Raw genomic sequence first — 20,782 nt, 5'->3', positions numbered from 1 at the left:
TCGAGATGTATGGTGGTGTTGAGATGGAAAGGAGATCTTGTAGATTCAAACCGGATTTGGTTCTTTCCAGATAGTCGTGCCGAGGTCCGGGCCCACAGTGACGATCAGCAGCGTCCAACGTGGGTTTTGGGAATTTAAGTATAGTGTAGAAGAGGAATACGAACTGGTTATTCCAGATACATCTTGATACAATAACTGTATTAGAAAATTTGTGGGTATCATTTTCAACGCTAAAATTACACTATTTGTACAATCCCCGACTATATTCTCCGATCTCTTCGTCGCTGGGCCATTCCCAACCGGTTCGACAGAAAATTTCGTATCCTTCCTGTAGTTTGGATTTCGATTGCGACTGTTCCAGATACATTCGCATTGCCACCAGGGCAAGACGCATGTTCTTGTTTCCATTTTGACGCTCTTGAGAAGCTTCGTTGAGCTCGGCGAAAGAGTGGCTCATCCACTGCAATAGATGTAACAGGCCATCATCGTCTCCCGCAATTCCAAGTGCTCCGACAAAGCTATGTAGAGTCACAAACGATGGAACATGCAAACCGGTCGGCATTTGAGGATGGGATTGATCTGTCTGTCCTGTCACGAATACGCTTTCTTCTGCAAGGTCTGGCATGTTCGTACTTGGAAGAACAAGGAATTCAAACTCCTGCTTGAGAGTTTGGAGGCCAGCCTCCACCATACCGGCGAAGGCATCTGGATCAGAACTAAGATATTGATCACCACGAGTTGCTTTGTGTATCAAGGTCAAGGCCTCTTCCATAATTCCTGGGTATTTTATGCCGGCGTCAACAGCTTTTTTGAAGGCGATGCACAAAGCCTTGAAACCCTGCGAGCCACGATCAACATTGCGGACTTTCATCCAGTTAAGCACCGCAAGAGTCTCATGCCATCCAATAATGCGGTACAGACAGCGAATACGTTCTGTGTGCCTCTTACTCACACGCTCCGTACTCATCGTATCGAGGACGTGAACCCAGGCCGAGTGACAGGCTGGTTGTCTCAGCTTGACCAATTGAAATGCATGCCACAGAGCACGCGGATGATGCCATTCTCCCAGACCTTCGTGAAAGTCGGTGAGGGCAGCAAGAGGCTGACGACTCTGCGTGTTTTCCGTCAGAGCAGGAAAATCGTTTGGCGAGAGAACATCTCGACCAATCATTTTCTTCCGGATTGACTTGGATCGAGTGCAGAGAAGCTTTATAAATGAGACAAATACTGTGTCAGGTATGGAGCCGAGGGCCTTAGCAAGAGACATCGGGCAGTCTGATGGCTGGCCCCAAACCACGCACAAGGCAGCAACTTGTTTTTGGGAGAGTTCGCTGTGTCGCAAATAATCCAATCCTGTCCGAAACGTGGGAGCAGATCGAAGCAGGAGGGCCAGAAATCTGCCCGACGGGCGAAATCCGTGAGAGAACATTTCTTGGAGCAAATCTTCAATAGTTGGTGGCTCTGTATGTACGTAGATAACATCACGAGCAGATGCAGGCTCGGCATGAACCTCAGGCCCGTCGCCAGGTAGCGCCTGCCCTGTCTCATCGAAACGTCTTTTGATTGCCATTTGGCGATAGATCAACTTAGCACACATCTCGGCGTAGATGGTGGGGTTCGGAGGAAGACCTTGGTCTTGATAAGATAAAAAGCAGGCCCATGCTTCGCGAACAGTTCTAGTAGCACGAATTCGAGCTGCCCAGATAGCAGCATAATTATCGGTTCCATCGTCAGTGGCGCTAGAAAGAGAGGCTGGCCGGGGAACCAAGGTTCTTGTTTGGACCGTTGGACTACGGTCAGTATCCCAACCAGCCAGTATGGTGGAAGTCTTCTCCCAAACTCGGTGAGAGTAGCCCGCTTCTAGCATTTGAGCCAGGACATTCATTGCACGGCTCTGTAATCCCTCATTGCCACGTTGGGCATCCATACCCAGTTTTTCTTCCTTCCACGGTGGCCATGATGGAGACTTCAATTCGGCTGATTGGCGCTCAGCAAGCGTTTTCTTGTGGGCTAGCTGAACAGCGACAATGGCTTGGTAGCCTCTCCGAGAGAGGGGAAGCACGGGCTTCTGAGAAGCCATAGACTTAAGTAGCTCGAATTGCGCCTGTTGCTGAATTGAGGCTGCGCGGAAAGGATTGACCTTGGTGGGCATTGAGAGTAGCCAAAGGCACGTATTAAATTTCTCTGTGGTTCCACGATCGAGTTTTTGCTGGCTCATATTAGACTTCTTGGATTTCTTTGCGTGGGGCCTCGTCAAAAACCGGGCAAACACAGTCGCAATTGTCGGAAGAGCACGAGGCCAGACCTGCCGTGCATGTCGAACCAGGCGATCGACAATCACCACGCAGGTTCCCAGTGTGATGCGGGGGCGACTTTGAGCTGGAGATGGCTCTTCAATATTTTTCCCGGCTCTGTATAAAGAATTGATAGGTGGTGATGGTTGGCCGCTCATCAGATGCAAAGCATGAACGAGAAGTAACCGAAAAGACTGTGCATCAAGGTGATGCTCCTTCAAGAGAAGCAAAGGAATAAACACAGGGATCTCAGTGCGTTGCCTGGCTTGGCTGTCACTTTCCAAGACTAACATTCGGGTGATAGCTTGGCGAATATCCTGACTCCTTAAAACCCATGCCCATGAAACTACATCCTCAACATCGTAGCCTCGTGTAGCCAGATACGCATAGGTCTCAGGTCGAAATACATGGGCAATCGCGGTATCCAAGTTATTTCCAGTTTCGGATAGAGTAGCGTGTGAGGAAGAACCCGAGACCAAGGGATCTACCAATCGTATATATTCGGCCAAAGTGATCTGAAGCGAGATTGTTCGGCTGGGTCGGCCGTGGGTTTTTCTAGAGCCATAATGAAACGTGCGAAGACTGGAATGCTCCTGTTGCCCAAACACATGTTTTTGAAGCGTTTTGCTCAAATACTCGGATGGCGTTGGTATTTGTTTTGAGTTACGTTTACGTTCTTGGTTTGGCTTTGACTTCGGATTAGAATGGGCTTTCTTCGCCTCAAGGCGCTCCAGTTGTGGCTCGAAGGCACTTGGGGTTTGCAGTGTCGATGAACGAGTGGTCTGGGAGTGATGATGTGAACGGATAAGTGGGTTTGTTACGCGCCTTTCAACATCGGCGTTGTTGTTTGTGTCGGGTGCGAGTTGTTCGGGGCAGGAAAAAGAAGCTTCGGTTGCATACGAATGTTTGACGTCTCGACGAAAATCCCGCTGCAGGCCGTAGTATTCAGGTGAAAAGAAAGAAATATCATGGCATGAGATCTAACAAGTTCAAGTAGCTCCAATTAGCATGACAATGCACGTAATTTCAACAAAGTGCTTCATTGGCATATATTTACCTTGCGCCAATTATGACCGAGAAAATGCGCTGGTCTCAACGAGGATACCCCCGAGAGGCTCCGGACACGATTGAGAGCGGATGACATCCATGAATGTTATCATGAAGCAAGGTTCCGGTAGTTCCACGATTACAATCGACTGCGCAGATTGATCTCAAGGTATAGTGGAAGATAGAAAACCGAGTCTCCGCGGGAGGACTGGGAAATGGAAATTCTGGGTCACGTGGCTAGCTGGATCTCTAGTATGTACAGTATCAAGTTGAAAGAAAAGATCTCTCTACATATTCGAAATCTTCAAAAATAAATCGTTAATATTATGGCTACACTACGTGTATTTCCTCTATAGCCCGTGATGATTAGAGAATTTGGGTATCCGTATGCCCGTATTGTTCAAATTTTTAGAGCCTCTTCGAATCAACCCAAGTACCACATCTGTTAACTAATGCATCACAGTATAAAAGATCCCCATGACATAGCCCATATCTTTCTTCTGGCCAGTACTTAATCACGGCATATATATATGAGACTGTGACAATATATAGAATCTCGAGATATAAATATATATATACATATATTAATAAAATACTTGCCATAAAAAATCCAAAGTAAAACTGGCAATCTAGGACAGGTCACGTGCACGATCGTCACCTGCGGTTTTCGGGAAGGCGCGCATTCTCGTCTCACGAAGGAATTGGAAGTTCGCTGAGCTCTTCACATTGCGCTTCTCCGTCCATTTCTCTTGATTTGGTCTTTTCACGACCATTGTCTACTAAGTGAAATATTCACTCGGTACTTCATTCAACTCTTCTGCCACCCCGGAGCCTTTGCCCTAAACCTAAGAGGCCCAACTGAGTGTTTGTCACTGTCGCGATCTCATCTTTTCTCGATCCTGTCTTCGGCTTCGCATTAAGGGTCGATACAGCAATACCTTGAACCGAAACGAGCAACGTACCCACGAAACCTATTTTCAATTGAAGAACTATCTAAAGGTCGCCGCCATTCACTTCCCCCCTGGCTAGTTTACGACGCCTATCATTTTCATCTAATTGGGAGGGGATCGCGTCAGAAAAGTCCTGTCAACCTGCAAACCCCCGCGACGCGACTTTTGCAATCATGAGCGCTGAAGATTCTGGAAACACCACCCCGGTTCCCAATGTAAATGATGAAACACGCCCTGAGCCGAACGTGACCGCGACTCCAGGGAAGAGGAAGCGTTCGGAGCAAGATGAGAAACCGGGATCCGAGACCACCACTTCACTGTCGCAAAACCAGACAACCCTTCATGAGAATCTACGGAGTCTAGTCGATCTTCTCTTTAAGTGAGTCCAGTGAAAATCTAACGATAGATGGCCTTTGGGCAACAGTATTCGCTAACCATTGGTTAGGCATGACACCGAACTGCGACTCCTTTCCTGTCCACTCCCATCATCAACGTCGAAGCCGCGGACGAAACGCGCAAAAGTTTCCAGTGATCTAGACACCTCAGATGTACGAAGTCGAGTTGATTCTGGACGCTACAATACGCTACAAGAATTCCTAGCCGACATCGAAAGAGCATCTGCCATTACCATAGAACGAAACCAGAATCAAACAAACGGTTCTGGCCCTGACGGAACGCCTTTGACAGAGGTTGTCAATCGTATTGCGGCGTTTAAGAAGCACATGAACAGCCTAGTCGGTCAATCTTTCGTCAACCAAGCCAACGTCAAGGCAGAGGCCCAAGACGATGAAGAAGATCAAGCCCTATCCTCAATCGCTCCAGCAGGTGGTCGCGAAGACAAACAGGCGCTCACCATTTTCGGCAATGCGTCTCATCCAGCCGACCCAAAACAATTATTCTCGAGCCTCCAAAAATCTAAAAATGTGTCGCTACGATCTCCCAGCACGCAAGATCAGGAAAAGCTCGTTGAAGTTCAAGAACAACTTCGCGAGGGCGCCTTGCCTAACGGAATTTCGGCCACAAAAATCATCCCTTACAATCTTGATGCCGCTCCCCAGCTATCAAAAAGGACATTTGGGGAGGTTTTCGCTCCTCGTGGGGGAGCACTCTCATTCGAGCCCCCTCGAAGACGCAGTAATCGAAGCAACTCGATTACCTGGGTCGACCCTTTTGATGCCGCAGTTGATTTGAGAGCTGTCTTTGACGAACGCAACAGCTACGCCTTAACCCCTCTCCCCTCAGGCCAATGGTTACAGTATGGCGGAGTGACATCTTCACCGGCGTTTTGGGCTCGCGTCGAAAAGCATTATGCCAGTGGGGATTCCGGTTCAAAGCACAGTGATCCCGCCCTTTGGACTGGGGATGATTCGTCTCTCCTGCAAGGTGTCTATTCCTCTTTTGCCCCGTCGTTTGATAGCTCCGGCGCCACCGTCCAAAATGATGCCAAGGATATGGTTTGGTGGGAAAAGAGAGGCTCCAAGCGCTTGCGTACTTTACTTTCCCTTCATGACAAAGAGGTTCAAGCTACAAGTGCACAGCCAGGAACTATCGGCGATCTTGACGAAAGTACCCTGGAAGAAATGGTCAAGTCTTTCAATCCCGAGGATTTATCCTACGATATCACTACCCAAAATGAGACAAGCCAGCCAGATACTGATTCAAGCGAGGTTGAAGAACTCCTCGCTGAAATCTCCGATTTGCTTGATACTTTGAGCTCCTACCAAAAAATTCGTCACCTCACCTTCCCGTCTACTACAAACGGCGACCATTCAGAAGCGAATCATACCCCCGTGCCGGATCCCCAAGATGTAGATGTGCCGTCCGATGCAGAAAGGGCTGTTTACGAAACACTCAAAACCAGTCTGCATGCAATTATCAACAACCTGCCACCATATGCTGTTTCAAAATTGGATGGTGAGCAATTGGCCGAGTTGAACATCAGTCAAAAGCTTTTGATCGAAAATCCGGACTATGCTGGGACTATGGAAAAGGATGATTACTCTTTGCACCAGGAACAAGCTGCTAAAATGGCTGCTGCTGCGGCAGCACCCAATACTGCACACAGAAACTCAACACCCTCTGTACCCCGGCCAGGTGGCTACCAAGGTCCCCATTCCACTTATAACCAGCGCTCTGTTGCCGCCAACCCTCAAATTCCTCAAAGGCCAAATTTCCAAGTTCCTCAGCACGGCCGACAATCATCAGGAGCAGGCTCAATGACTCCGGGATATACTGGAGGACGTCCACCAAGCACGCCATCCCAACGGCCTGGATTTAATCCACAGCAGTATGCGCAAGCCGGCCAGCAATTCAGTCAAGCAAACAACGTGCCACAATTCCAGCGCCCTGCGGCTAATGGCTACTCTCAATCCCCTCAACCATATACAACACGACCCGGGCAACCAGCTGGATACAACGCTACGCCCCAGGGACGCACGCCATATGCTAATGCTGGGTCTGTTCAACGTCAACCATATGCTTCGCATGGAACCCCATCCCAAGGCTCGTACTCCAATAGTGCTGCAGCTGCTCTTCATGCTCGAAGTGCCGCCGACCAAGCCGTTAAAGCACAACTGGCTGCACAGCAAGCTCGACAAAGCCCTTCCACCCCGCAACCTGGAGGTTTTGAGGCCCGTCGATCTCAAGAGGGCAGCCTTACCCCAGGGAGCAAGCAAAATGGAACACCTGTTTAGTAATAGAACACCACTAAACGCTTGCTGTGCTCATGTGACGAAATTTTTACTTGTTGCTTGATGAAGAAGTATTATTGATTCTTTTCTCCCATATCATGTCCTCGGGTTTTCTTTCGGTATTGCCAGAAGTACTTGAATTCAAAATCCCACTGCCGACTTTACTTTCTTCCCCCCTTTTTTTCTTTTTCTATGGTGTTTTTAATGGTGCCTTTTTTTTTCCAAATTTCCACAGGATCACGTTATTTCATTCTCCCTTTTTTTTTTCTTGTTTCCTGGTGTTATCTTGGGATAGCAGCGATTGGCGCGTGGGCGGTTTCTACAAGATAGTCCGATCTGGGTGGGTGGTTCAGAGCTGTTGTTGCAAAAGTCAACTCGCTCTTCGATGTTCAAATATTCGGCCTAGAAGTGGATTGCTTTCATACAGTTTTCTTTGATGTATGCAACTATATAGACCAGAGAATGTCTGCCGCCATTTTTACGAGAGCGCTCTGGCTCAAGTTCCTAAACCCTGCAGAACTTATGGCTTAGTGGGTATAATGGCAATTAGGAGGGGATATGTCAGAATCCAACAAATCAAACTCAATCACAATCACCCTTCATTTCTCACAATGAAATTCGCTATCAGCATTACTTCTCTTCTTGCCACGGTTTGCACCGTTTCAGCTTCAAGTGGTTGGATGGTTATGGCCTGGACGGGTCTGAATTGCAATTTGCAACCGTGATGGCCCTACGTCAATTGGACAGGATGGACCGGGCTGTTTCAATACTGGGAGCGCAGAAGCAATCAAATCCCTTCAAGTGGAAGACCTTGGTGACTTTAAGATCACTTCATATGATGGGGGAAGATTTGCGGTGGCAACAAATGGGGTTATGATGCCGGTGGATGTTTAAAGGGACATTTCGTTCATCCTGACAAATATGCCGATGTTAAATCTTGGAAGATTCACTCGTGATATCCATCTATTTGGAACGTACGTTTGTATCAATTGCCTCTATGAATCGACTGTCGATTGGATCAAGCTGCTAATCATTCCCTCAGCCAGATACAATTTTCTTTTATACTTGTGTAGATGTATGGATTGTTGGGAGGTCAACGAAATAGGCTGTCACTATTATTGTTGATATCCGATATACATAGTATCTGTCCAAACATCCATTATCTTAAATCTGTATTGGGTTTCTGTCTTAACTTCCTTTTCTCTTCTGTCCGGAGCTCTTACTTTCTTTAAACCATTTCTACTTCAATTCAAACGACAGTCACTATATTATATCTGCAACCTACTTTCTCTCGCCTTATCCAAAAGTGTTTAATTGGACCTATAAAATGTTAGCATACAAATGTAATTATAACAGTGAATGCTGAATTTCATATAAAAGACTGAAGTAAACAAGATACAGAGCACCCGTCTCGCAAACTCAGACACTTCTTCAACAATTGCCGTATAGTAATCATGTGTAGCTTTATCGAAAGAAGACTTTTTACTTTCAAAGTGAATCAGTGATTGAGGGATGCTTGTCTATTTCACAGTGATAACTCCAAATCAATTCTCATAAGATACATAGTTATAGTTTTTCAACGCTCAGTTTCAGATAATTTCAACAATAGCCGTGTCCCATCAGTCACAAAAGGATTCTCAACCTTACTGTGGAATAACACTCGAGAAGATAAATCAAATAACAAAAAATGCAAACGCCATGTCTCTCTTTCCCTCAAGAATTTTCCTATCGGACCTTCCGGTGCGCTTTCTATTTTGTCGCAAAGGAGTGGCCTGATACTTTCCCAGGAGAAAACGATAGACAAGCGGAATGATATACCATCAATAATACATGTCGAATAAAGAAATTCGTTCGGATAACAGAAAGAAAGACAAAAGGAATTCATCAGTCATGAATAGCGTTCTATCTCAAGGGCTAAGGTATGAACATAGCGGCGATAGTCATGAAGCCGAAGTATCTATTGACATGTTAATATGGGAGGGGTTGTGACGTTGAGTTTGAGAAATTGGGGAGTAACATACAGCATTGTACATCTCCAACCATCCCTGGAATCTACCAAGGCGTCAATACCTGATGAGTAGTTCGCTGCAATGGCTGCGGCCGCACCGCCAGTGACTGTCACGACGACAAGACGGCCTGAGAATTCGGAGATCATGCTAAAAGCCAGCAGAGGTAGGAGAAGGGCGCCTGAGGCAATGAAGATAGACATATAGACTGGGGCTGCCGCCGCGGATGATGCTAGTCGTGGGTTTAGAGATACCAGATCGGCGTCTTGGTCGAGAAATCGGGTTTCGGCTGCGGCAATGGGGTTGTGTTGTTTCATCCACGAGCGATAATTCTTGATATCGTCTTCAGAGGCACGCGGCATCGTCTGTAGGACCTTACTATACGCGCTGAGGGCGTTATCTAATACATGAGTGAGTACTATATTATCATTGTCATTGCCTTTGCCGGAAACGTCGAGACATACTATATTGCTCTGTTTTCTGTGTGAGAGCTGCCATCAACTCCACGCGCCGATAATGTAGAGATGAATAAGCCTGAGACTGAACGTCGAGACGCCGAGATGCAGGCATTGGTTTGGTGCCTTCTTTCTCCGCATTCGCAACTCGATGCATCTCTTCGTACTCATCTAGAGCTTGAAGGTCTTCCTCCATATGAGAGATCTCATCTTGCAGATACAAGAGAACTCGATGATTTACATCGCCAAATCGTCGATAGAGTGGGGGGAATCCCCCCTTTTCCTCTTTTAAAGAGCGTGTCAGATGCGATGCAACCATACCATAGCCCGATGATACGTGCGAGACACTTGAATTTCTTCTTTTTGTCGACGTGCCATGGACTATGCTATCTTCCGGGCTACTGGGTGGCGACGGCGGTAAGGGTGATCGATGAACGACATCTCTTGACGGGGCGTAGTAGCTCTCTGGGAGCGATAGTTCTAATTGACGTTTGTTCAGCTGAGGAGATAAGTCTGGGTCCGTAGTATCATAGAACCCTGTCACGGATGATTTCGAGGGTGGTTGCTTGCGAGTCATCTGCCTATCATTCCGAGTTGGAACAGGGGCTGCTGGTGCTGGTGGCGGGGCTGGTGAGCGTGAATTATTTGAACTCGTTGGACTTGTCTTCGGTGGAGGAGCCGGCGCTTTGGGAGGTATAGTAGTCGAACCCAGAAGCGCATTCGAGGTAGGGCTAGATCGCGGCTTCGGCGACTGGATTTTTGGTGTTGTCTGCTTCGTGACCGGAGGCGATTCATCTTCTGACGATTCTGATTTTGATTCTGATTCCGATGAAGACGAAGAAGACGAGGAATTAGAAGAATCCTCATTATTGTCCAGATATTGGAATACATCTGGGACATTCTTTATTGGTTCAACAGGCTTATCCGCGGGGGACTCTGGTGTCGCCTGCGACTTGAGAGCCTTGTTTGGACCATTGGATCTTTTCTCATTATTTCTGGAAGCGTCAGCAGGACCAGCCTGCGTTGATTGTGTAGTGTTGGAGATGGTCGACAAGGCCCTTTTCCTTCCATCTTTTGTTGTTTTGCGGGTCAAACTATAAGAAGCGGTGCGGAGTGGCATCGTGAAAATCGGAACAGGTCGGAAGTCAGACCCGACGCATCGCTTGAGAAATAAATGAGATGAAACGAATTTTTCATGGGGCCATGCCCCGATTCAAAAGGGTTTAATGGGTATGTAATAGTAAATGGTAGGGTAGCCAGCTCAATAACGTCAGTATGGGAACCCGAGGCATGACAATGAGAGGGGCCAAAATTCCGATCAGATCACGGCAAGCATTCGGAATCTAGGGGCCGTCCTGCGAGTGCGAAGGAGAAAGATCAAAAGACGAAAAGAAAATAGAAAAAGCCAAAATGGTGAAAGAGGAATGAAATGAGTAGTCGATCAAGTAATGAAGAACAAAGCGAGACGATAACCTTCAGAGCGATCTGATGTGATGTCTCAATTCTCCCCGCGTCATTCACAAAGCATTCTTCAAACGGGAGGTATGTCCTGTACTATGTATAGTTTTTGGGGCGGTTCCAAAGCGAGCGCCAACTAGTCGAGTAATGTGTAATGTCTTGTGGGGGAACGCAGGACATCAGCATTAGCATCAACCGCCAACCAGATCAGTTCGCGTCACCCAATGCAGGGCTCGAACGAGATCTGGGCGTCTCGCCGGAGGGGACCAAGTGGGTTACAATTCGTCACAGCCGGGGGGTCCTTGATAAAACTGAAGCACAATGAGAAGCGCCGGGGGGTTCAGATCGGCGACCAATGACACTGAATGTCGCAAGGAGAAATATTAAGTTCACCCTGTCGATCGAAGGAGGCCTGAAAGAGATGGTGGTGATACCTAACTACTCCGTACTCTGAGATGAATCCCAGTACTGCCGTAAATTATTCAAACAGAAGACAACAGGAATTGACTTGGGACTAGCGGTAGACGTAAATCAATAGTGTGGACCACTGCAACCAGTCCGATTCGGAGTCAACAGTATGACTGGAGAACCATGCGTTGGCGAGTCGCCTGTCGATCATCTCCACGCCTTGCGTCTGGCCTTCTAGCGGTCTGGCAGACTTGCAGGAGAGGGGATGTTGTAAAGGCCCAAGAGGGGAAGATAACAAGGTGACCAGTCAGTCATGGATGATTCTGTCATGCAGTCTGATTATTCCATGCAGAGTGGGGTGCGACGTGGTTCCATGAGAGAGGAGAAAAAGAGAGAGAGAGAAGAGATGGAGAAGATGTTTCATGAAGTCACAGAACATACAGTAGTTTAGCAGTACAGTATATGATTGACACTACTACTCAGTAGTAATTGGATAACTATACTATACTATGTAAATTCGATGGCTTCTGTTATATATTCGTTAATTAATATATTTAATTTAATTAAGAAAATATAATAATAGAGTTACTTCATTGCACTAACTACGTAGTAGTTAGTTAGTACATAGTGAACTACTGTACTATCCAATCTGGGCCGATCTGCAGATCGTCCACTTCCCAACTTCATTCTTCTTCTTCTTCCTCCACTCTCACCTCAGTCAATCTCGATGCTTTCACGGCCCCGCGGCGCCATCCGCTTATTCGATCGGGTCAATCGCCTCGTCGCGACTCGCCCCTCAACCCTGCAATCCTTGCAGAACTGGCACTTCTCGCAATTCTCCGCACTGTCAACGCGCAGTGTTCCGCCCACAGATACCTCCGATCGCGTCCCCCTCCGCAAGCAACTCAAGCAGGAAGCTAAAGCACTCAAGTCCCAGAAAAGACAGCGCAAGGAAAGTGAAGAAGCATCTCGCCGAATATGGGAATTGACAGTCGGCGTGGAGATTCACGCACAATTGGATACGACTGCAAAGCTGTTCTCTCGTAGGTCCCCTTCCAATTTCTCTTTCTTTTTTTTAAAAAATCTGTCTTATGCTGCACATCGCTAAATCATATCACTGCCAGGTGCTGCCACGTCCACCAGTCATCGTCCTAATTCCAATGTCGCCTTATTCGATCTAGCTTTTCCTGGCAGCCAACCAGTTCGTATCGACGTATCAACCACCGGAGAACAAAGCCTCGGCGAGCTTACACATATAACAGGAATTTCAACCAGCCACTCTCCTCCCCGCCCTTCGAGCTGCAATTGCTTTGAATTGTGACATACAACCTGTCAGTCGGTTTGATCGAAAACATTATTTCTACCAAGACCAGCCCTCGGGATATCAGATTACACAGTATTATGGTAAGTCTTGGTAAACCACGACTTATACCGAGGTGATGGAAATCTGGCTAATCATGGGCCCCCTCAACAGAGCCCTTCGCGCGAAATGGTTATGTAGACCTGTACGACTACGACGGTATCGCCCGCGAGGATGGTGAGCGGGTTCGAGTGGGTATCAAACAGGTCCAGCTGGAACAAGACACTGCCAAATCTCAAGAATATCCACCATCTACGCAACTCCTCGATTTCAATCGTGTCTCCCATCCTCTAATCGAAGTCATCACGATGCCCCAGATTCATACCCCTGCGACAGCCGCCGCATGTGTCCGGAAACTTCAAGCAATCCTACAAGCATGTGGTGCCGTTACCACCGGAATGGAACTAGGTGGACTACGTGCCGATGTCAATGTCTCCATTCGCCGACGAGGAGATCCTGCCGGTCAACATCACTATGATGGGATCACTGGACTGGGTCAGCGCACTGAGATTAAAAATTTAAGCAGTTTCAAGGCCGTGGAGGATGCCATCATTGCCGAAAAGAATCGACAGATCGCGATACTTGAGAGTGGAGGCGTTGTGGAAGGCGAGACGCGTGGATGGACCATTGGCAGTACCGAGACACGCAGGCTTCGAGGTAAAGAGGGCGCCGTTGATTATCGCTACATGCCCGATCCTGATATTCCGCCGCTTGTCATTGGTGAGGACCTCATCGCGTCTCTCCGGGATACCCTTTCCACTTCACCCGATCAGCTTGTGGTCCAGCTCACTGGCCCCGAATACGGTCTTCCAATTGAAGATGCCAAGCCATTGATTGAACTTGATGATGGCGCTCGTCTGGAGTACTACCAAGATGTAGTGGACTCTCTCATGTTGCTCCATCCTGAAGAAAAAGATGAGACCACTCGAACTGCTCGTGCACGAATGGCGGGTAATTGGGTTCTGCATGAACTGGGCGGTCTCTTAACGAAAGCAGACCGGGCCTGGGATCCAGCAATTGTCCCGGCCCGGTCTCTTGCCGACCTTCTTGATCATCTACAGCGGAAATTAATCACTGGTCCCACTGCGAAACAAGTCCTAGCAGCGGTATTTGAAGGGGATCATCGACCAATCCCGCGCTTATTGGAGGAAGATAATCTTCTGCTGCGGCCGCTTTCACGGGAGGAATATCTGGTGTTGGCCCAAGCTGCAATGGCACAGAATCCTCAAATGGTCGAGCAGATTCGCAGTAAGAATCAATTGGGGAAGTTGGGTTGGTTCGTGGGCCAAATGATGCGCACGGGCGAGAAGGGTCGCGTTGAAGCACCCAAGGCTGAACAGATTCTCCGCGAGCTGATCCTGGGGTAGTTGTAGTTATAGCCATGTACAATATTAGATTCTCAATGATACCCTTTCTGCTTTTACACTCTTGATCTGATCTGATTTGATTCAATCCGTGGAAGTATCCAATTTTAGACTCTCCCAAGTGCTAACTGATAATACAGACAACGCCCTTACCCTCATTTACCGCTTCAAACGCGCTTAACTTGACGAAAATCGAATTCGCCGAACTCACCCCTCCTTTAAAAAAACCCAATAGTCACTCAGTGGAACATCGAAAGGGGGCTAAACGGGGCAGCTCTCCTCAACCTGTACTTAACGGAAGTGATGGAGAACCCGGCGGAGTGCCGTGATCGCTAAGTGCAGGTTTTAGCGACTGCGACAATCAAGAATGATGAAGGACCCGAGGAGGTTCGGAATGGAGAAAAAAGATATAAAGGATGCTCCTAATCTCTCCTTTTCCTCTTTCATTTCATTTAAGAATTCCTCATTCTATCTCCCATCCCTTTTCTCTCTATCATCAATCTTCCTCTTCTCTATTCTGTTATCCTCGTGTGGTCCACTCCACTTTTTCTTTGCCCCTCTAGATCTTATCGCAGATCCATCTTAGAGCTTCTTAGAGCTTCGGTCTTTCTTTTTTTTTTTGCTCTTTCTTGGCTTCAGCAGTATCCTTTGATATTCTTTTGAAATATTCGTTGGGTATTTGTTTCCATACATAAACTCGTGACTTCAAGCAGCAATCCACTGCAGAATCACGCACAATGACGCAACCATCCACGATCGAAGCACGCTTCCTCACTCACCCAGACCAGCTGGGAGTGGTAGCTGTCGGTTTCAATGGCGGACAGGTAAGGGAACACTTTGTTAAACAAGCTCAACTACTCCGAAAATACTAATCATTGGCATTCTTATAGTGCAAGAAGGGTGTAGAGGCAGCCCCGATGGCTCTCATCGAATCAGGCCTACTGACCCAACTCCGCGAAGATCTCGACTACGATGTTCAACACGATGACACCGTCCACTACTACGAGAAAGATATCCCCTCCGAAGAACAAGACACTGATTTCCGAGGCATGAAGAAGCCCCGTGCCGTCAGCGCCGTCACCGAGCGTCTGAGCTCCCAAGTCTACAACTATGCCAAGGATGGCAAGTTTGTCCTCACTCTGGGTGGTGACCACTCCATTGCTATCGGTACAGTCTCGGGAACAGCCAAGGCTATTCGTGAGCGCTTGGGTCGGGAAATGGCTGTCATCTGGGTGGATGCCCACGCTGATATCAACACTCCCGAGACCAGCGACAGTGGTAATATCCACGGTATGCCCATGGCATTCCTCACCCGCTTGGCTCAGGAGGAGCGCCGTGACATTTTCGGCTGGTTGCAGGATGAGCACATTGTCAGTACCCGCAAGCTGGTGTACATTGGTCTGCGAGATGTCGACCGTGGTGAGAAGAAACTCCTGCGCGACAACGGTATTAAGGCCTTCAGCATGCATGACATTGACCGGTAAGCCCAATCTTTTTACATTTCACCCTCGACTTCTAGTCCCAGCCCTTGAAATGCTCTTGCTAACTCAATTCCCTAGTCATGGTATTGGTCGTGTCGTCGAGATGGCTCTCGCACACATTGGCAATGATACTCCCATCCATCTGTCCTTCGACGTCGATGCCTTGGACCCGCAATGGGCTCCCAGTACCGGTACCCCCGTGCGTGGTGGTCTGACTCTGCGCGAGGGTGACTTTATCTGTGAATGTGTTCACGAGACTGGTAACTTGGTTGCCATGGACCTGGTCGAGGTCAACCCCAGCTTGGAGTCCGTGGGTGCGGCTGAGACTATTCGTGCTGGTTGCTCATTAGTGCGCAGTGCGTTGGGAGATACCCTTTTGTAGTTGTTGTTTAGATTCCCTAAGAAGCCATAGATGCTAGCTAAAATCCATTAATGCCGTTATGTTTCATCTGTCAACTTGAGTGAAGGTGCATAGTAGAGCCATGGCAAGCTGTACATAGTATTAATAAGGATCTCGGCGAATTCTAATTGAGTATATCAGACGCATGCACGATTTCATTAATTCCCGAGACAACGAGCAGAGTGCAGACTGTCGTAAAGCTTGATGACGCGGAGTGAATGAAAGTACATGAAGAAGTGTAAAAGTGGATCAAATTCCCCTGCCACCCCAATTTCTCCCTCCCGCCGATCTTCCCCCCCCCTCGGCTGATTTGATTTCCTACTTTCTTTCGCAAACATTCTTTTTTTTCCTTTCAGCGCCAAGTGATTCTAATTCAACTCTTAATTCTCATACTTCTATCCTCAGGTACCTGAACTTGACTTCACTTCACTTCGTTTCCTTCGAGGTCCCTCGAACCAGCGCCCAGCGGCGCCCAATGCGCTGTCCATCTTATCGTTGATACCCACCTCCGCAAACAAATCCCCCTCGACCCAGTTGTTCCAGGTTGATCGATCGCATTGTACCACCGCTTGGGTAGAACTTGGCTGTGAATCTGCGACTACCCGGATATCGTCAGGCTGAGAGGCTTCTTTTCCGGCAATTCATATATATTATACTCTCCGGCGTGGAGACTATCGAGATTCGTGCGTCTCGCTCTCGCGACAATCGCGTCTTCCAAACCACTTCATTTCGACATAATGGCTCTCAAGGTGCGCGGCGAGGTACGACCCAGCTACCACTGGCCCGAGATTCAGCTCAATATCTGGCTGATCGTCGTACTATCGGGTTCTGCAACATGTCTCGGGATTTTCTCATGGTTTATGATCGTTCAATCGCAAATGGATCTCGGTGTACCATGGTGAGTCTCATCCTTCCTTCTATAACTTCTCCTTGAGTATTGAAGGCGTATATACTGACTATCACCTTCAGGCTCTTCCCATACATGGTCGTCACTAGCGCACTCGGTGTCTTCTTCATTTTCCTCGTCCTCGCCCTTATCACACGCCGCTTCCTACTTCCTGGCATCCTTATTCTTGGGAGCTTTATCCTTTTCGTTTTATGGCTCACTGGTCTCATCGAGACGTCGCTACAACTGTACGGTGTCGAGGGCAGTGTGAACGACAATTGCCAAAACTACGTTATCGATAATGTTGCGCGAGGGAATAACATCAATACTCTGGCGTGGTTAACTCAAAGTACTATTTGTATGTTTTGTTTTGTTTTTCTTTCTTGTTCCTTGTTTACGTGGGCTATGATTTGAAATTGTGCATTGCTAACTATTTAATAGGCAATTGTTGGAAGACTGCCTTCGCATTCGAGCTTGTCAATACCATCTTCTATATTTGGATGGTAGTGATGAGCTGGCAAGTTCACCGCAACTATTATCATTAAGTTCATTCTTGTCGATTTTTCCATGACATCCACGCCTCAATGTTTCTTCTTTCTATCGTGATACCATTTTCTAACTTGCATCATATCTGGCGTTTAATTCTCTGCGTTCCATACATACTAGCTTAGAGCTAGCATACACGATTAACTTCATCAGTACAAAATTTGTTCATAATTAATTGGATCTTGATATCCCATCAATTTATTTGGTTCGCTGCAGAATCTGGTCTTCTCAATCGCATGATTTTTCAATTTATCTACTTTCTAATTCCTTCTCACTTATGACCTAAATATCACACCTGCCTATTATTATCTATGCGGATGTAAATCCTTTTGATTTCAACTTCCATTGTCTTCTCTCAATGTCATCGTTGGAAGGGGCTCTATTTCCTTACCTGGTTGTGTACCTTTCTGCATTCACCTATCAGTATATATGGGATACTACTCGCTGAGACATGGTATCGGCGTCTTCCGGAATTTCGCTCTACTCCGTATAAATTACGACACGGCCGTAGTTACTAATCCCTGCGGGGCAACAACATCTTTGTTCATCTTGATTATTCCTTCTATTAACCTGTAAGGAGTATCTCGCACAATCATATATGTAAGTTATCACGGAGTGTGAGGGGTGGTGATAGCTCCAGTCTTAGTATCTAATCACTTTTACAGACAGCCTTTGTAAATCGGACAGTGCCAGGGGATATCACGAGATCAATAATTCTAGTTCATCCGCCACATATCCGCGGAAAATACACCATGATCTCGAGTAAAGATCTCGAATATCTACGCCGCTGCGTAGACCTTGCTCGCGAAGCCCTTGAAGCAGGAGACGCACCTTTCGGCTCTGTCTTGGTAGATGCTACTGGGCAGATCATTCAAGAAGATCGCAACAGGACCGTGACTGATTCAGATGTCACCTTACATCCTGAGTTCACATTGGCCAAATGGGCCCAAGCAAATTTGTCTCCGGAAGAGCGTACTACTGCCACTGTCTATACTTCAGGCGAGCATTGTCCAATGTGTGCTGCTGCCCACGCGAATGTAGGACTTGGCCGGATTATTTATGCCAGCTCCACTGCCCAGCTTGTTCAGTGGAATTTAGAGCTAGGAATTCGGCCTGGGCCTGTTTCTCCTTTACCCATTACTCAAGTTGCACCGGGTGTTACTGTCGATGGCCCGGCTGCCGGTCTAGATGAAGAGGTTCGTGAACTGCATCGAATCAGAAAGATCCAAAGATCAAGCTAGATCAGGAGGAAGTAAACAAGGGAATCAAAAGCTCAAATTTCGAAAATAATCTGAAATCAGAATAGCCACCATTCATCTGTTCCTAGTAACTACTCAAATGCTCGTTGTACCGCAGCATCAGTATCCTTTGTAGTACATTAGAGGATAGCAAATACTATCACCAATCCCTTTTCAACTTGGCTTTGGTATCTTTTACATGCCAAACACCACCCTTTCCAACAATCCACATCTCATGTTCACCAAATGCCATGCTAACAGCAACATTATCACCACCACCAGTCCGAATAGACCCCAAAACAAACCCAGATTCAGGATCAATCACATCAACTCCATCCCCCGATCCAGCAAAAAGCCATCCCTCCCCAGAAGCTCGAATACCATCATAAAAATACGATATAGGGCTCATGAGTAATCGCTGATTGGCCGGGACCGGCCTCTCATCTGCAAGATCAAAGGCCCAGAGCATTCGGCGACCATGTGGATTCTTATTCGAAGGGCGAAACTCGGAGACACCTGTGTCGGGGATGTAGATTGTCTTTCCAGAAGGGCCCAGAGCAATACCATTTGCATTCCCGGTAGTCGTCCATACGACTTTTGCCTGCATGGTTGTTTTATTAACGAAGTAGATTGATGGGTCATTCGGGGGTGTGAAATCGACAATACCACGACCCTGTCGTTCATTTATAGTCAGTCCCGTAACCTTCAAAATTATGAGATAGGAGTAAACGGATTTACTGACCCAGCCTGACTTCGAATCCGTCATCCAGAAATTACCTTCTGGATCAACTTCAAGATCATTGAATCCACCAAAAGGTTGTCCCAGAAAGTTATTAACAAGTGTCCTTGCCTTCCATGAAATGGGGTCAATTTCGACTAGCTTGCCAGTCTCAACATCTCCATATCCATCAGTGACTCCGTACAATTTACCCTGAAAGTGTACGCAGCCATGCAAATTATAGACTGGGGGATCGGTAGTGATTTTGCGAAGAGTATTATTCTCGATATCGAGAAGATATTGCCAGTCATGAATACCATCCTCGCCACCTGGCTTGCCCCATTCAACGAAGAGAAGTTGCCTTGTCTCGGGTATATAGCATGGAGCCTCGTGGGTTTGGAAAGCGAGTTTTTGGATGTGCTCAATTTTTGCTCCTGAGCCAATGATATGCAGGAAACGTTCGTCATAGGCGACGAAATCCGTTGTATTGATATAATTTAGTCTACATACCTCCTCAGTAAGTCTAGCCTTTTAGTTATTGTCCAAGTCTTCATTCAACTCACGCCTTCGATAGTGTTGAGTTATCAGTTTCGGTCGCCCATGGTGCATCAAAAATAGTCCGGTTGAAATGGCCTGGTAGACTGGCGAACGCAGTTAATGATACCCAGGCCCATTTTGCCGATGTAGGGGAAAGCCATGTCGGTAAGGGATTAAAATAAACGCTTTCAAACATATTGTCAATGTCTTAAAAAGCAAATCTGTAGGACTTGGGCCGAGTTGTGGGTAAAATGGGGTCAATCTTGGAGATACATATAGGTCTCCCAGATATCCAAATGACTACAATGTACCCCGGAGTGTTCCTAATTATAGGGCTTTCGCCCTGTCAAATTGACAACTATTTGTCCGGGGTAAAATCTGGGGATATAAAATGCCTAATCTAGTCTAGTCTTGGGTTATACCGGAGCCGTCCTGTACTTGGAACCCCACAGCCCGGAACATTCCAGGCTGAGAAAAAGACGAATCGGACTTCCAAGACGTTGGCGCAGACTCAGTCCAGTATGACTAGTACGATTGTAACATCATCAATCTTCATTCGTTCAGAAGTGTGTTGAATAGTGTAGCCATTCGGCTGTCATCAAGACACTATCATACACTAGAGTATGAGATGCTTCCAAAAAATTTTGGCATAACTGGAGTTCTACATATACGTGCCCACGTATAGACCACATAAAAGGAGATTCAAAACAATCAATTTTCGAATAATACAAATGGCCTTTAGAAGGATGCCCGTATTCAAAAAGTCTCAGATCTGCTAAATCCCATGTCGCATGAGGCGAAAATACAAAACCAGAGAGATATCACGGACGAACGCCGTCGCTATGCTGGAAGCGCATCGCAACTGCATAAATCAGTATGGCAGCGAAGAGATACGACCAGATGGAAGTGAGTGTGAGCACGGAAGGAGAGATAGAGGCAAACAG

At 47.1% G+C, this 20,782-nt stretch overlaps 8 protein-coding genes across 8 annotated transcripts; 5 read left to right on the top strand and 3 right to left on the bottom strand.

The window, feature by feature from the left end:
* Nucleotides 1–241: 241 nt before the first annotated feature.
* Nucleotides 242–3,438, bottom strand: N7469_004386 (uncharacterized protein; the record flags this gene model as incomplete). The annotated part of the gene is made up of 2 exons (XM_056643306.1): nucleotides 242–3,274; nucleotides 3,352–3,438. 2 exons carry the CDS (start codon nucleotides 3,436–3,438, stop codon nucleotides 242–244), a joined length of 3,120 nt encoding a protein of 1,039 aa, XP_056502718.1.
* A 1,026-nt stretch (nucleotides 3,439–4,464) lies between these two features.
* N7469_004385 (uncharacterized protein) lies at nucleotides 4,465–6,984 on the top strand (the record flags this gene model as incomplete). Its single annotated transcript, XM_056643305.1, has 2 exons — nucleotides 4,465–4,670; nucleotides 4,737–6,984. 2 exons carry the CDS (start codon nucleotides 4,465–4,467, stop codon nucleotides 6,982–6,984), a joined length of 2,454 nt encoding a protein of 817 aa, XP_056502717.1.
* Nucleotides 6,985–8,895: 1,911 nt separating this feature from the next.
* On the bottom strand, nucleotides 8,896–10,562 carry N7469_004384 (uncharacterized protein; the record flags this gene model as incomplete). The annotated part of the gene is made up of 3 exons (XM_056643304.1): nucleotides 8,896–8,938; nucleotides 9,003–9,387; nucleotides 9,452–10,562. The coding sequence occupies 3 exons, from the start codon at nucleotides 10,560–10,562 to the stop codon at nucleotides 8,896–8,898; spliced, it is 1,539 nt and encodes a 512-aa protein (XP_056502716.1).
* Nucleotides 10,563–12,035: 1,473 nt separating this feature from the next.
* N7469_004383 (glutamyl-tRNA(Gln) amidotransferase subunit PET112) lies at nucleotides 12,036–14,035 on the top strand (the record flags this gene model as incomplete). The annotated part of the gene is made up of 4 exons (XM_056643303.1): nucleotides 12,036–12,351; nucleotides 12,433–12,509; nucleotides 12,571–12,712; nucleotides 12,783–14,035. 4 exons carry the CDS (start codon nucleotides 12,036–12,038, stop codon nucleotides 14,033–14,035), a joined length of 1,788 nt encoding a protein of 595 aa, XP_056502715.1.
* A 734-nt stretch (nucleotides 14,036–14,769) lies between these two features.
* N7469_004382 (arginase) lies at nucleotides 14,770–15,895 on the top strand (the record flags this gene model as incomplete). The annotated part of the gene is made up of 3 exons (XM_056643302.1): nucleotides 14,770–14,856; nucleotides 14,923–15,512; nucleotides 15,592–15,895. The coding sequence occupies 3 exons, from the start codon at nucleotides 14,770–14,772 to the stop codon at nucleotides 15,893–15,895; spliced, it is 981 nt and encodes a 326-aa protein (XP_056502714.1).
* Nucleotides 15,896–16,650: 755 nt separating this feature from the next.
* Nucleotides 16,651–17,344, top strand: N7469_004381 (uncharacterized protein; the record flags this gene model as incomplete). Its single annotated transcript, XM_056643301.1, has 3 exons — nucleotides 16,651–16,811; nucleotides 16,883–17,157; nucleotides 17,241–17,344. The coding sequence occupies 3 exons, from the start codon at nucleotides 16,651–16,653 to the stop codon at nucleotides 17,342–17,344; spliced, it is 540 nt and encodes a 179-aa protein (XP_056502713.1).
* Nucleotides 17,345–18,097: 753 nt separating this feature from the next.
* On the top strand, nucleotides 18,098–18,586 carry N7469_004380 (nucleoside deaminase; the record flags this gene model as incomplete). The annotated part of the gene is made up of 1 exon (XM_056643300.1): nucleotides 18,098–18,586. One exon carries the CDS (start codon nucleotides 18,098–18,100, stop codon nucleotides 18,584–18,586), a length of 489 nt encoding a protein of 162 aa, XP_056502712.1.
* Nucleotides 18,587–18,743: 157 nt separating this feature from the next.
* Nucleotides 18,744–20,034, bottom strand: N7469_004379 (SMP-30/gluconolactonase/LRE family protein; the record flags this gene model as incomplete). Its single annotated transcript, XM_056643299.1, has 3 exons — nucleotides 18,744–19,256; nucleotides 19,326–19,803; nucleotides 19,865–20,034. 3 exons carry the CDS (start codon nucleotides 20,032–20,034, stop codon nucleotides 18,744–18,746), a joined length of 1,161 nt encoding a protein of 386 aa, XP_056502711.1.
* Between the last annotated feature and the right edge of the window lie 748 nt (nucleotides 20,035–20,782).

This window comes from Penicillium citrinum (assembly GCF_028827155.1).
Source record: "Penicillium citrinum strain IBT 23319 chromosome Unknown utg000003l:1.0-4596430.0:1.0-4598250.0, whole genome shotgun sequence".
NCBI lineage: Eukaryota > Fungi > Ascomycota > Eurotiomycetes > Eurotiales > Aspergillaceae > Penicillium > Penicillium citrinum.
Note: the sequence above shows the minus strand (reverse complement) of the source record. Positions and strands in the feature narration are given on the sequence as shown.